The 16,274-nt window shown below is 42.1% G+C and overlaps 1 protein-coding gene across 1 annotated transcript in view; it reads right to left on the reverse strand.

The window, feature by feature from the left end:
• LOC121443901 (kinesin-like protein KIF27) overlaps window positions 1-16,274 on the reverse strand; it is a 64,874-nt gene that overhangs the window by 46,490 nt on the left and 2,110 nt on the right. Inside the window, exons 2-4 of the mRNA XM_041645657.1 lie at window positions 11,636-11,836; window positions 9,964-10,922; window positions 7,193-7,336 (exon numbers count right to left, since the gene is read on the reverse strand). Of these exons, the coding sequence (XP_041501591.1) occupies window positions 7,193-7,336; window positions 9,964-10,922; window positions 11,636-11,836 (1,304 nt within the window). The remainder of the gene's footprint in view (window positions 1-7,192; window positions 7,337-9,963; window positions 10,923-11,635; window positions 11,837-16,274) is intronic.

Below are 16,274 nucleotides of genomic sequence, written 5' to 3' on the forward strand. Positions count from 1 at the left end.
AGCTGGGGATTTGTACATAAATGTACAGAGTGCTGGCCTAGCATTCATGAGGCCCTGGATCACATTGCCGGAATATATGAATATATGACAATCAACACAGTTCCACAGACCAATAAATAATCAGGAAGATGAAATTTTTGTTAGCTACATTTTTAAAAAGTACTTAATAAATCTAGCAAGGTGTGGTGGGTCACATCTGTAATGCCAGCACTCAGAAGGCAGAGGCAGGTAGACCTCTGAGTTCCAAAGTAGCCTGGTCTACACAGTACATTGTAGAGCAGCCAGGGCTACATAGTAAAGTAGGTCCTGTCTCAAGAACAAAAGCCATCTAAACAAAACAAGAATAAAACTAACAAAATATGTCTAATATTTATACAAAGTAAATTATTTGGAAAAGATGAAACAAAATATAAATAAATGGAAGAATATACTGTGTTCATAGATGAAAAGCTGTTATTCTTGGCAGGCAGAGCAGCCCATGACTTTAATTCACAGAGGCAGGCAGATAACTCCCACATACATAAATAAAAATGAGTCTTTTATGAAATGAAAATTGTAAGTAATTTCCTTGATGACTATTATCTTAATTAGTGTTTCTACTGCTGTGAAGAGACACCATGACCACCGCAATTCTTATAAAGGGAACATCCAATTGGGCAGCTTACAGTTCAGATCCATTATCGTCAGGGCAGGACGCGGCAGACTTCAGGCAGACTTGATGTTGGAGAGGTAGCAGAGAGTTCTACATCTTCTGCAGGCAACAAGAAGTGGTCCCAGATCCTGGGTGTGGCTTGAGCATATATGAGATCTCAAAGCCCACCCCCCATAGTGACACACTTCCTCCAACAAGACCATGCCTACCCCAGCAAAGCCACACCTCCTAATAGTGCCACGCCCTTTGGGGCATTTTTTTTCAAACTACCACAAACACAGACAAAAACACGCAAGAAAATGTTCACAAACAATTCAAGAGCACAGAAAAGGAACATCCACTTGATCACACTGGCTTCATTCTAGCAATGCAGAGATAGTTCAACACAGCTTAGAGCAATAAAACTAAAAAAAAAAACTATAAAAAATGCCTACTATAAACAGCCTCAAGGTCAGAAATCACATGATCATCCCAAAAGATCCTTTCATGATAAAGACCCTAGACAGACTAGGGATGAGGGGAATCATATCTCTGTATAATAGAGGCAGTATGTGACAAACTCACAGCAAACACCATGGTAAATGAAGACAAACTCAAGTACTCCAACTAAAAACTAGAACAAGATGAGCAGGTATACTTTTCCCACTGTTATTCAATATGCTATGTAGCATGAATAATAAAAATCCGGAGATAGATATTGGGGCTCAACCTGAAGATCAGAAAAGCAAAGCAGCCAGCCGAGGCTCTTAATCTCTACCTCAGTCCGAAATGACGATCCTGCCTCCAGGAATCCTCAGATGGAAACTGAGTTGAGGTCTCTTCCCATTTTATATTCCTCTCCAGTTCTGGGATTAAAGGCATGCACCACCAGTGCCTGCCCTCTAAGGCCAACTAGTGTGGCTACTGGGATTACAGGCACGCACCACCACTGCCTAGCCTGTGTGGCTGACCAGTGGAGCTGTTTTACTCTCTGATCTTCAGGCAAGCTTTATTTATTAAAATACAAGTGAAATGCCACTACAGTGTTATTTAAAGTCTTAGTTAGAATACTGAGACAAGAAACATGAATGTAAGGAGCCGAGACTCAGGAGGCAGATCTCTGTGAGTGTGAGGCTAGTGTGTCCTACAAATCCAGGTCCAAGCTTGCCAGGGCTACAAAATGAGACCCTGTCTCAAAAGACAACAATAATGGAAAACAAAGAAGTCTAAGTGTCCTCACTGGCTGGTGATCTCCATGAGTCTAAGGACTCCAGCAGAAAATCTCAGTGCTGACAAGCATCAAAGTGGCACAATCAGCAGGAAAAAACACTAGCTCTCCAGTCCACCTATGACAGGTACACTAAGAAACACTCCTCACAACAGCCTGAAACCAAAGTAAAATACTGTTGTGGGAATTCACTCAGCCAACAGCCTTCTGGGTATCAGCCCATCAGAGCGCGGTCTGAGGCACTGTAAGTGCAGACAAAAAGCACGCTCACTCTCCCTTGAGTTGTGGTCAGAGTTCTGTTCACAACTTCCAGGGCCCACAGAGGACAGAGGCTCTCTACTCTTATTGTGAGTTTTTTCCCCAAATAAATAAAACCTTGTTCTCTTTTCTTCAGGGCTCTTGTGGATCTCGCTAATTATTTCCACAAAATACCTCGGAATGAGCCTAGACCAGGGGTGAATGACATCTACAGGGAAAACTTTAAAATCCAAAGAAATAACTGAGGAAGACATTAAAAGATGGCAAAACTTCTCAGGGCAAGGGCTGGAATAATTAACATTCGGAAAATGTCCATCTTACTTCTTCACAGAACTAGAAAACAGTCCTAAAATTCATATGGAATCACAAAAGACCTAGAGAGCCAAAGATTCTGAGCAAAAAGAATACATACATGATTAAGTGTCACGCCTGGTTTCAGTTATAAAACAGAGCATAGTAACAAAGAACGAAGTAGTATCCGCACAGTCAGTGATCCAACTGACTTTTGAGAGAGATGTTAAAGCAAACAACTCCACCCCCCCCCCAAAAAAAACAACAGCAACAAACCCCACTGTTGAAAAAAAACAGCCCCTTCAACAAATGTTGGAAAACTGGATGTCGATATGGAGAAGAATTAAACTGGATCCTCATTGCTCACCCTCCGCAAAAAGCAACTCCAGACGGATCAAGGGCCTTAATATAAAACTTGCAAACACTGACGCTGGCAAAAGAGAAGGTGGGAGGCGTATTGCAGCCACAGTACAGATAAGGAGTTTCTAAGTTAGACTCCAGCCACTCAAGAAATAGGACAACAATCAGCAAGTGGGCTCTCATGAAATTAAAACGCTTCTGTAAAGCTAAGGAAACTGTCAACCAAGTGGAGAGGCGGTCTACAAAATGGGGAAAATCTTTGCCAACTACATATCTGACAGAGAACTATATCCAGAATACACAGAGAAGCTAAAACTAAACATTCCTTAAAAACAGAACCACGGATCTAAACAGCGAGTTCTCAAAGGAATACAAATGGCTAGTCAAGACTTTTAAAGTGGTTCACATGACTCATCTAGAAAGGGAAAACTAAAATTACTTTTAGCTAACATCTTACCCTAGTCACAATGGCTATTGAAAACCCAAAGTGATGGGAAGGTGGTTATTAAGTTAAGAATGTTTGTTGCCAATCCTAATGTGCTTCCCATGGCCCACATGGTGGGAGGAGAAAATCAACTCCAGTAAAGTATCCTCTGACCTCCAGAAGTACACGGTGGCACATGTACATAAATGCACTGCATGTATGGGGCAGGGAAGGGAGCATAAATAAATGTAGAAGAAAATAAAAGGGCAACAATGGTGGCAAGAATGTGGGGGAACAGGCAATTCTCTCTGTTGACAGTCTTATATGTGGATCCTAACTTCAAAACCTCCAGACTTCCACGTTCCAGTTGGAGTAAATACTTGCACAGCCCAGGTAGCAAGAACAGTCCATTAGAGGTGGACAAGAAAGTGAGTTTTTCATGTGGGTGGGAAGAGCAAAAACCATCTGCTATGAAGTCGAGGGAGCAATATCAGGGGTTGAAAACTGAGATGGGATGAGGGTACAGAGATTGGGGAAAGGGAAGGCTGGAGAAAGGGCCAACCCAAACCTGCACAGGACTACAAAGACTATATAACCAAATCCAAACAGCATGCCACATGCATTAAAACACAGAATGTCTGTTTATTTAAACTATGTGGTGTGTATGTTACACAGAACAATGAAACAGAGTTCTTACATCCGAGTATTTACAGTCAACTGATTTTTGACAAAGACAGTGTGCTGACTAGTCCTATGTCAGCTTGACACAAGCTAGAGTTATCTTTCAGGAGGGAAACTCAACTGAGAAAATGCCCTATAACATTGGGCTGCTGGTCATTTTTTTAATTAGTGACTGACAGCAGCCAGGTGGTGGTGGTGCACTCCTTTAATCCCAGTTCTTAGGAGGCAGAGGCAGGTGGATCTCTGAGTTTGAGGCCATCCTGGTTTACTGTCCCGGAACTGGAGTGAGTTCCGGAACAGCTGGGCTACACAGAAACTCCTTGTCTTGAAAAACAAAGGCAAAAGATAAACAAAAAATTAGTGATTGATGGAGAAGAGACCAGAACACTGTATATGGTGCCATCTCTGGGTTGGTGGTCCTGGGTTCTATAAGAAGGTAAACTGAGCAAGTCATGAGAAGCGAGCCTCCATGGCCTGTTGTAGAATCAACCCTAGCACATACCTTTAATCCAAAAGCTTTCTGCTTGAATATTATAAACATGATTAAATAAAGTCAACCATAGGTCAAGAGGCAGAGCAACCAATCAGTTGACAGAAAGTGAACATAGGATGATTAAGAAAAAAACATATAGAGTAAGGGGAAGAGACACTGAGTTTCAGGAGACTTGTTTGAGATGGCAGGAGAGAGGAGAGGCTTTAGGGAGAGGAAGGTCAGTTGGGTGCTTTCTCTGTTTTTCTGAGCTAGCAGGCTTTCACCCCAGCATCTGGTTCCCAAGTCTTTATTGGTAAAATTGAACAATGGCCTCTGGGTCAGCTCCTGCCTCCAGGTTCCTGCCTGTCTGAGTTCCTGTACCAACTTCCTTTGATGATGAACAACATAGAAGTATTAAGCCAAATAAACCTTTTCCTCTCCAATTTGGTTTTTGGTCATAATGTTTTGTCTTCAGCAACAGATAACCTATTAGGACAGAAGTTAGAACCAGGAGTGGGGTGTTGCTGTGACAGACCTGACCATGTTTTGGGGAGGATTGTGGAAGGACTTTGAATTTTGGGCTAGAAAAGCCATTGAGTGGTCAGAACAATGCAGACAATGGAGGCCTGGCTTATGAAGTTTCAGAGGGAAAAGTCAATACTCTATCATGGGCTTTTTCTATTTTGAATTAAAATTCTGTCACTCTGGTCAGCTGTGTAACAAGAGACCAGCACAACTGAAGTGGAACCTTTACGTTACTGTAACAACCGATGTTGGTTAGCTGGAGCTAAGAAATTAGTGGTGATTCAGAAAAGACCAGCATCAATTGTTGAGCAAAAATCTTCTGAGAAGCATTTCCTCAGAGTCACCACACAGAAGCTGTGTGTCAGAGGGGACCAAGGTTGTACCTCATACTGGAAGCCAAACTTTGGTATTATTAAGAATAACCAAGGTAGTGCTGGTTTTAAAGAAATGAAGTTGAGAGTTGGCACTGTAAGAGGCCAGGAGAAGTCATTGGTGATGATGTAGCCTCAGTGGAAGTTGAAACCCCAGAACAGAAGGGGTCATGCAGAGAAGTTGAGGCAGGGAGAAAGCTTATGAGAGGATACTGGTGAAAGTGCAGCCCAGTTACAGCAGAAGACCCCAGCATTTTGGTGATGTGGGATTCCCCTCTGTATGCTGTGAATATATTTTATTACCATTGGTTAGCAAATCTACTTTGGCCTATGGCAAGGCAGAATATAGTAAGGTGCGAAATCTGAATAGAGATATATATAGAGAGAGTAGACAGAGTCAAGGAGATGCCATGTAGCTGCCGAAGGAGACAGAACTGGAACCTTACTGGTAGACTACAGCCTTCTGGTGATACACAGATTAATAGAAATGGGTTAACAAGATGTAAGAGCTACCTTGATTAATGGAGGAGGGCCTGCCCATTGTAGGTGGTGTCACCTCTAGGCTGGTGATCCTGGGTTCGATAAGAAAACAGACTAAGCAAGCCACAATGAACAAGCCAGTAAGCAGCACCCCTCCATGGCTTCTGCATCAGCTCCTGCCTCCCAGGTTCCTGCCCTGTTTGAGTTTCTGTCTCAGTTTCTTTGATGTTAAATGGCAATATGAAAATGTTAAGCCAAATAAACCCTTTCCTCCCCCAATTTACTTTTTAGCCATGGTGTTTTGTCACAGCCTTAGAACCCTAACTTATATATACAGTAAAAATACAGTGGAGAAAAGACAGTATTTTCAAGAAATTGTGCTCAAGAAATTGGATATTCATACAGAGAATAAAGAAACTGGACTTTAGTGTCTTCTATACAAAAATCAACTTAAAATGGGTCAAAATGCAAGGTCTGAAATTAAAAGGGAAAAATAAAAACAGAAGAAATATTGCAGGACCTGGGCTGGAGAGATTGCTCAGAGGTTAAGAACACTGACTGTTCTTCCAGAGGTCCTGAGTTCAATTCCCAGCAACCACATGATGGCTCACAACCATCTGTGATGAGGTCTGACGCCCTCTTCTGGCATAGAGGTGCACATGCAGGAGGAACATTGTATACACAGTAAGTAAATCTTTAAAAAAAATATTGCAGGATCCTAGTCTGAGCAAAATATTGTGTTTTGTTTTTGAGACAGGGTCACATTATGTAACCCCAGATGGCCTAGAACTCCCTGTGTAGACCAGGCTGGACTCTAAATCACAGAGATCATTTGCCTCTGCCTCCTGAGTGCTGGGGTTAAAGGTATGAGCCACTACAATTGGCCTTGGACAAAAAATTTTAAATATACAGGCATATCTGTGTTACTTATATGAATTCCAAGACAGAGAATTTCAAAGACTTAACTAAAATCAAAGAGCAAATCATTCATGTAGTTTAAGAGGTTAACCTTGTGAATTATAAAAGTTTAAACTTTTATGATTACCTTCTAATTGCTTTGGGATTTGAGAAAAGACACAGAGAGAGAGAATGTCACGAGAGACTGAGCCCACGGTCTTGCACATACCAGGTAAGCTGTTTACCACTGCCCCACACCACCAGTCCTGCCTTGCAGTCCGTAACACTCATTGCCTAGTAATTTGACAAAAGTGAATGAAAGAGGCTGGAGAAACTATAATTAATGCATAATTTGTAAATCAAATCCACAGGTATTTTCTTTGTCTGTGAAACACACGCCAGGTTAACAACAAAAATGGTTTCCCCTTAAGATTTAGGGTTTAAAAAATAATTCAGTTGCCAGTGTCCACAGCTATCCACAGGAAACGCCCCTTGGGAAAGCACCAGTCTATGGTTTAAGATGCTCTCCGTCCACCCGGACGCTGTGCTACAGACTCTGTGAGCCCAGCCCTACCTGCAATCTATTCACTTTCTGGGCTTCTTTCAAAGACACCGCGTGCCCTTTGTTCTCCTGCGCCATCACCTGCACCTGATTCCTTAGCTCCTCCATCTCCAGTTCCTTCTGAGTGAGCAGCACTTGGTCAGCAGCCAGGGCACACTGGGAGGAAAGGAAGACAGAGCTCAGAATTACTCAGAGAACTACATGATGATATAATCTGAGAAAGACATACATAGAGGGGCCATCACTGTGATGCCATGAAAATATGATTTTCTTGATAATTTTTTCCTCTATATAAAAATTAGTTATCTAGGGTCTAGAGTACAATTGTAACTTTGCTAAACTTGTCATGAGACTTTAATGTGGGTTTTAATAATCAAAGCTCTCATCTTCCTATAAGACCTATAAGATATAAAAACTCATTTGGGCATTTAAATAGTTTCCTTGTGGATTTTTAATACATTCACTAGCAAGAGACAGATTCTAAAGTCCAGAAATAAAATGTAATGTCTTTATTTCTTGTTTCTGACTAATTTTGTTAGGTTCAGTATAAACTTAAGATACAGAGTAAACAGTTTTTTAAACTAAATAAGCACAAAGAATCTGTCAGGCAGACTGATAGGTATTAAGCGTGGGTGTGCCTTTAAGGTCTTGTACAAAGGCTGAGGGAAAGCACCGTAAATGTGAACGGTACCATTCCATGGGGACAAAAATGAGCTGGAATACCAGCGTTTACCTGTCTTCTTCCTGACGGGGGGGGGGGGGGGGGGGGCTTATGCTCCAGCTGTCATGGCAGCTCTGTCATCAAGGACTGGACCCTCAAAACTGTGATCCAAAATGAGTCCTCCTCTCTGTAGGCTGCTCTCGTGAGGGATTTTTCCCAGCAACAAGAAAAGTAACTGACAGAAAAAAATTGCTACTAAGAAGTAGGGCAATGTTGTGATGAAGCTCATCACATGACCTGGTTTGCCGGAGGACTATGAAAGTTTGGAAAATTAATGTAGAAAACCCTCGAATGCTACACTTGGAGCTTAGTGGGTCATTCCGGCAGCAGTTTGGTTGACCAGAAGAAATGTGGAGCGTGAAGACTCAGTTCATGAGGCTTCAGAGGGAAACCGGGACTCTAATGGGAACTGTTACAGGCTGACACAGCCTGTCCATGAGAACTTGAGTGAGGCTGAATTCAAAGCATTCTGGACTAATTTGTTTAGTGAAGAAAACTTCAAACAAGAAAGCATTCAGGTTACAGCATAGTAACTACTCAATGCTCTTACCTAGATCTACACAGCGAAAGAGAAAGCTACAAGAAGAGCATACACTGTCGGCAAAATGTACTGCTTGCCAGGGAAAGAAACGGGTAGAAAGGTGGCTAAAAAAACAGCTGTAATTGTTAATGAAATTAGAACTGTTAAAAACAACAACAACAACAAAAAAAAAAAAAACCCAGTGCTTTGCACTAGGACAAGAGGAAATGTGCCCTGATGGCAAGATTCTACCTAAGAAAGGCTCCATCTTGTGAGAATGAAAATTCATCTGATAGAAGAGAGACCAAGCTGCTGCTGTTGTTGAAGGGGTTCCCTTCCAGAAACAGCTGCCTAGGACAGCATTTCATCCAAAGGTGAACACAGCTGCAGCATCACCTGGCAGCATTATCCAGGAGATAACTGCCTTTGTAGGCATGACAGAAACAAAAGTGGAAGGTCGTGGAGGCTTGTACCAAGTTTGTAGAAAGCCACTGAGACTAGCCAATGTACTGCAATGTAGAATTGCCTGAAAGGAATCCCTAAGGGTCAACAGGTAAAGCTGTGAGGGCAATGCCGACACTGTTATGAAACCTCAGAACATTGGAGATGCCAGGGCCATGGGACACTGATTAAGGAAAGCTATAGACACGCAGTAATACAAGCCTAAGAGAGAGGCTATCTGTACAAAAGCAGCAGAGCTGGAGAGGTGTGGCGACCCAAGTCCTTTGTGGCCCAGATGATATATCACAAGCCCCAGATGCTGGACATGAAGTTGCAAGATGTGGTGTTTTCCTTGCTGGGTTTCAATCCTGCTTTGGTCCCATTTCCTTGCTAGGATCTGTTTCTGTAATGCATATGTTTATTTGGTGCCATTGCCCACTGAAATTGTAGAGGTCCAAAGTTAAGATACCTGAGTTTCAGAGGATACTTTAGACTTCTGAGCAATCTTTAGACTATGGGGATGTTTAGAGATTAAGTAAATATATTTTGAATTGAGATGAAAATGAGACCAAGAAACAGGGATGGAATGTTATGACCAAAAATAATGGATGTCAAGTTGATAAGGGATGGAATTGTAACGGTTGATCTTCATTGTCAACTTTCTAACTTCTGAAATTCCAAAGCAACTTTTGGAATTTACTTGTCCCAGTAAATGCAGTCCTTAAACAAGTGCTGTCTGATTCAGGTGTAAGAGCTCACATTCATAGCCAGCACTTAGGAAGCAGAGGCAGGAGCACTATCTAGGGCTCAAGACCAGCCTGGATAATCGATTAAGACCTTATTTCAAAGAAGATAAAATAGATCTGGGACTGTATCTCAGAAAGGAAAGTACTTTCCTAGCATATGCAAGGAAAGTGTTCAATCCCCATTACCACCAGAGTGGGAAGGGGCGTTCTATTAGTCTGCTAGGAACACACACTCCTAAAATCCCAGAACACAAGAAACAAAGGAAAGAGTTCAGGTACACACTGAGGTCCAGCCAGGGTTACATGGCAAGACGCTGTCTCAAAAAATACATTAATTAAAGTAATGTCTAAGTACCTGGTACTTCTTAAGTTCTCTCTTCAGCTGGAGAACTGTCACATGCTGGGGTCCTTCCTCCGTGTCCCCAACGCCCTGGTGTCCTGGAAATGGGGTGATGACAGCCTTCCTGACTTCCTGAGTCCTGCTAAACCACTCCTGGAGTTTGTGCTGCTGCTTCTGGTTTAGCCTGACTGCATCTTTTAAGTCCACCAGGAATGCAAATGCTTGCTCTACGCAGTCCTGGTAGCCCAGACACTCCTCCTGGAGCTGGGTTACCTGCTCCTCTAGAGAGTGAAGCCGGTTTTGGTCGGGAATGCCCTCTGACGGGGTCTGGCTGGTTTGGCTGATACTGGCCTGATGGCTCTGCAAAGCTTCTCGAAGCAACTTAATCTCAAATTCCATCTCATCCATTCGGTCTGACTCGGGGCTAAAGTTTAAAGTAGGTTTGTTTCGAATGTTCCGAGCTCTGTTGGCATATTTGAGAGAATTTAAGGACTCGTCAAAATCTGAGGAGGATGGGCTGACGCATGTGATCATGACAGTCTTGGCACTGCCTCCCAGGGAGTCTTTGAGAAGCCGGGTAATTTTAGCATCCCTATATGGAATATGAGCACTCTTCCTGCGTGGGTCCCCAAGGGCACTGATGACGTTCCCTAAAGCAAGCAGCCCACTGTTGATCTGAATTGACTCTTTGAATCGTTCACCAGTGTTCCCCGTCTTGGTCACTCTTTCTGATCCTGCCAAATCCACAAAATGGAATTTGGAGACAATATGCCGATGTGAATACCATTCTCCATCTTCAGCTGTCTCTGGAGTTTTCTCAACTTGGCAAATGCTTATGGTAAAGATTGCATGGGATCTACTGGAGTGCTCATTCATCTGGGTGGTGCTCGTGTGCCTGGCAGCATTCCCCATCTCCAGGAGACTCATCACTTCATCCATGCTCTCTACTTGGCACTCCTTGGCCCCAACAATCACTTCAAACAGAAAGTTTTAAAACCATGCTTTCATCAAAATCCAGTACAATTAAATCAATCGCACAACAGTTACCCTTTGCTAAGCAACCCTAAAAGACAGTCCCTTTAAAAAAGCACTAATGTTTCAAATAGCATGTTTCCAGTGGTTCAAATACTAGCATCAGTCACTTTCATTCATTTCAGCAAAACTCCAAAAGGAACAGTTTTAAGAAATGGTATTATGCTTAAACTCTCAAAGGCGTATTTTATTGGTTAAAATCCAGTTGTTGCTTTTAGACAAATATCATACTTAATTGTTTAAAATGGACTGGCAATCAAAATCCCTGGAGCTGGACTAATACAGCTCAGTGGGAGAGAATGTGCAAAGTATGAGGCCCTGGCTTCAAGAACAAACAAACAGAGACAAGGAACACTTTGCTTCAATATTTTGATTGTAATTATTACAGGAAAACATGAGCCATGCCTGGTGGCAGAAACCTGTGACCCCATCTATTCATGAGGTTGGGGCAAAAGGATTAAAGTTTAAAGCCATCCCAAATCAGAAGGTGGCACAGCACTGACCTAGCTGGATAACTTCCAGCACAGCAAAGCAAGTACATGAACAGAAAGCAAAAGCAAATTCACTATGCATATATTGTCTTAATTCTTAGAATATCAATGTGTTTTTCTAGATGCCACTGAAGGAACTCAATAATTTCACTGAGCTATGTCACCTGTGTTTCCCTTGTCATCTTCCCGGATGTGCAGGTCCTTCATGGATGTCTCCAGCTCTAGGAGATCTCTTAGGTCTTCCTTATACACCTCTATGTATGACACTTTGACTTTAAAGTCCACGCCAGGGTTTTCAGAGAGGCTCTGAAATATCTCCTGGATAGCTCGAGGGATGATGCCCTTTTGACCCTCCACAACTGATGCTAAAAATTCAGAAATAGAAAGTATAGCTGAGACTTGAAATATAAGAAAACTGGAATCTAAAATTTATGTTTAATATATTTTTCTTACATTTGTTTTATAAGAATTTAAAAACTGGGCAGGCATGGTGGCTCACACCTTTAATCCCAGCACTCCAGAGGCAGAGACAGCCTGGCTGGCCTACATACAGAGTTCCAGTCAGGATTACATAGCAAGACACGGTCTCAAAATGTATAGTAATTAATTGAATTAATGAACACAAGGACAGCTTGGTCTATATAGAAAGTTAAAAGCCTGCCAGGGCTAAACCACACAACCATAACATTCAGGGGGGAAAGGCAGGGGCATGATTCGTCAGATAAGAGCACTTGCTGCACAGGCACAAGCACCTGAGCTGAGAGCTCCAGCACTCATGTAAAGAGTCAGGCATGGCACAAGTGTGTTTGTAACTCCAGCAGGCAGAGATAGGAGGATCACTGGAGTTTGCTGATCACCAGCCTAACTCCAGGTTCAGTGAAAGACCCTGTATCAAGGGAATAGAGTTGTATACTATACAACATGTGTGTATACATACCATGCACATATACCTATATAAAACAATTCAGGGCAAACATTTTCACATGTACCCCTCATGCAGAATTTATTCATTTATTAAATATGCATTTAGTATCTACTATATATCATGCAATATTCTAGGGCCCTGGAAACAACCAATCAACAAAGTGAAAATTCTCTAATGTTGTGGGATTCCCCTGAGAAGAAAGAAGCAGTAGCAATAAAGACCAACTGTAGACTCTATGGTATATTAAATGTAGACCCTATGGTATATGAAATGTAGACCCTATGGTATATCACACTTCAAAGAACACATCAAAAAAATTATCCACCATGATCAAGTAGGCTTCATCCCAAGGATGTAGGGATGGTTCAACATACAAAAATCTGTCAATAAACCACATAACAAACTAAACAAACTAAACAAACTAAAAGGAAAACAAAAACACATGATCATCTCATTAGATGCTAAAAAAGCCTTCAACTAAATCCACCACCCATTCATGATAAAGGTCTTAGAGAAATTAGGGATACTAGGAACATTCCTAAACATAATAAAGGCAATTTACAGCAAGCCGACACCCAACATCAAATTAAATAGAGGAACTCCAAGTGATTCCACTAAAATCAGGAATGAGACAGGGCTATCCGCTCTCTCCATATTGATTCAATAGAGTACTCGAAATTCTAAATAGAGCAATAAGGCAATAAAAGGAGATTGAGGGGATACAAATTAGAAAGGAAGAAGTCAAGCTTTCACTACTTGCAGATGATTTGATAGTATACATAAGTGACCCCAAAAATTCTACCAGGGAACTCCTACAACTGATAAACACCATAAGTAATGTGGCTGGATACAAGATTAACTCAAAAAAAATCAGTAGCTCTCCATATACAATAATAAATGAGCTGAGAAAGAAACCAGAGAAACAACATTCTTTACAATAGCCAAAAATAACATAAAATATCTTGGGGTACCTCTAACCAAGCAAGTAGAAGACCTGTATTACAAGAACTTTAAATCTTTGAAGAAAGAAACTGAAGAAGACACCAGAAAATAAAAAGATCTTCCATGCACGTGGATCATAATGATTAACATAGTAAAAATGGCAATCTTACCAAAAGAGATCTATAGCCGGGCGGTGGTGGCGCATGCCTTTAATCCCAGCACTCGGGAGGCAGAGGCAGGCGGATCTCTGTGAGTTCGAGACCAGCCTGGTCTACAGAGCTAGTTCCAGGACAGGCTCCAAAGCCACAGAGAAACCCTGTCTCGAAAAACAAACAAACAAACAAAAAACCAAAAGAGATCTACAGATTCGATGAAATTCCCATCAAAATTCAAACACATTTCTTCACAGATCTTGAAGGAACAATACTCAACTTCATATGGAAAAACAAAACACACAGGATAGCTAAAACGATTCTATACAATAAAAGAAGTTCTGGAGGCATCGCCATGCCTGACTTAGAGCTCTACTACAGAGTCACAGTAATAAAAACAGACAGGTGGATCAATGGACTCGAACTGAAGACTCTAATGTAAATCCACATATTTATAACCACCTGATTTTTTACAAAGTCAAAATTATACAATTGAAAAAAAAAGAAAGCAGCCGGGCGGTGGTGGTGCACGCCTTTAATCCCAGCACTCGGGAGGCAGAGGCAGGCGGATCTTTGTGAGTTCGAGACCAGCCTGGTCTACAAGAGCTAGTTCCAGGACAGGCTCCAAAACCACAGAGAAACCCTGTCTCAAAAAAACCAAAAAAAAAAAGAAAAAAAAGAAAGCATCTTCAACAAATGGTGCTGGCATGACTAGGTGTCAGCATGTAGAAGAAGGCAAATAAATCCATATTTATCACCCTGCACAAAATTCAAGTCCAAGTGGATCAAAAACCTCAACATAAGCCCAGTTACACTGAAGCTGACAGAAGAGAAAGTGGGAAGTAGCCTTGGATGCATTGGCATAGGAGACAACTTCCTGAAGAGAACACCAGCAGCACAGACACTGAGATCGACAATTAATAAATGGGACCTCCTGAAACTGAAAAGCTTCTGTAAGGCAAAGGACACGGTCAATAAGACAAAACAGCAGCTTTCGGAATGGGAAAAGATCTTCACCAACTCCCCACCTGGCAGCAGAGAACTGATCGTCAAAATATATAAAGAACTCAAGAAATTAGACATCAAAATACCAAATAATCAGGCTGGAGAGATGACTCAGTGGTTAAGAGCACTGACTGTTCTTCCAGAGAACCTGGGTTCAATTCCTGGCACCCACACGGCAGCTTACAACTGTCTGCAACCCCAGTTCCAGGGGATCTGATACCTTCATGCCAATGCACACAATATAAAGCTAAATAAATTGTTAAAAAAGAAAAACAAACGATCCAATGTTTAAATGGAGTACAGATTTAAACAGAGAATTCTCAACAGTAGAATCTCAAATGACCGAGAAACATTTAAAAATTGTTCATCCTTATCTATCAGGGAAATGCAAATCAAAACAATGCCGAGATACCATCTTATACTTGTCAAAATGGCTAAGATCAAAAAATGCTAAGAACAGCCTATATTGGAGAGGATGCGGAGTAAGGGGAACACTCCTCCACTGCTGGTGGGAGGGTAAACTTATACAGTCACTTTGGAAATCAGGATGGCAGTTTTTCAGAAAATTGGGAATAAACCTACCTCAAGACCCAGCTATACGAATCTTGGGCACACACCCAAAGGATGCTCAATCATACCACAAGAACACTTGCTCAGCTGTGTTCGCAGCTATACGAATCCTAGGCACACACCCAAAGAATGCTCCATCATACCTCAAGAACACTTGCTCAGCTGTGTTCACAGCTATACGAATCCTGGGCACACACCCAAAGGATGCTCGATCATACCTCAAGAACACTTGCTCAGCTGTGTTCACAGCAGCATTATTTCTGATATCCAGAACCTGGAAACAACCTAGATGCCCCTCAAATGAAAAATGGATAAAGAAAATGTGATACATTTACACAAAGAAGTATTACTCAGCAGCAAAAACAATGGCATCATGAAATTTGCAGATAGATGGATGGAACTAGAAAAAAACAACCTGAGTGAGGTAAACCAGACTCAGAAGGACAAACACGGTATGTACTCATAAGCTCCACTTTAGTAGCTGTAAAGCAAAGGATAACAAGGCAACAATCCACAGCCCAGGGAAGCTATGTAACACAGAGGACCCTAAGAGGGGTGCATGAATTTCCCTAGGAAGGGGAAATAGAAGAGATCTCCTGGGAAGCTAGGGGCAGAGGGTGAGGGACATGGAGAGGATGTGGGAAGGTGAATATGAGGGATCGGGTTGGTCGACTTGGGGGTGAAACAGAGAGGAAGAATAATGAAACAGGTATCTTGATAGAGTGGGCCATTTGGGAGTTAGAGATGATGGAGGAAGGTCATTGGTTAAGTAATAAAGAAACTGCTTGGCCTCATAGGTTAAAACATAGGTGGGAGGAGTAAACAGAACAGAATGCTGGGAGGAAGAGGAAGTGAGCTCAGATGCCGCTGCCACTGCTCCCCAGGAAAGACGTAATGAAGATATGACCCAGGATGGACATAGGCTAGAATCTTCCCGGTAAGCGCACCTTGGAGTGCTACACACATTATTAGAAATGGGCTAACCCAGGTGCGAGAGTTAGCAGAGAAGAGGCTAGATATAATGGGCCAAGCAGTGTTTAAAAGAATATAATTTGTGTGTTGTTATTTCGGGTAAAGCTAGCCAGTGGCGGGAGCTGGGTGGCGGAATGCAGCCAGCAGCTCCTACTACATAGAGAGAAACCTGGTGCCAGGGAAACTCCCAGGAATCCACAAGGATGACCCCAGCTGAGACTCCTGGCAATAGCGGGG

This window comes from Microtus oregoni, unplaced genomic scaffold, assembly GCF_018167655.1.
Source record: "Microtus oregoni isolate MIOR12 unplaced genomic scaffold, Mior012 000114F_ref0000099, whole genome shotgun sequence".
Classification (NCBI taxonomy): domain Eukaryota; kingdom Metazoa; phylum Chordata; class Mammalia; order Rodentia; family Cricetidae; genus Microtus; species Microtus oregoni.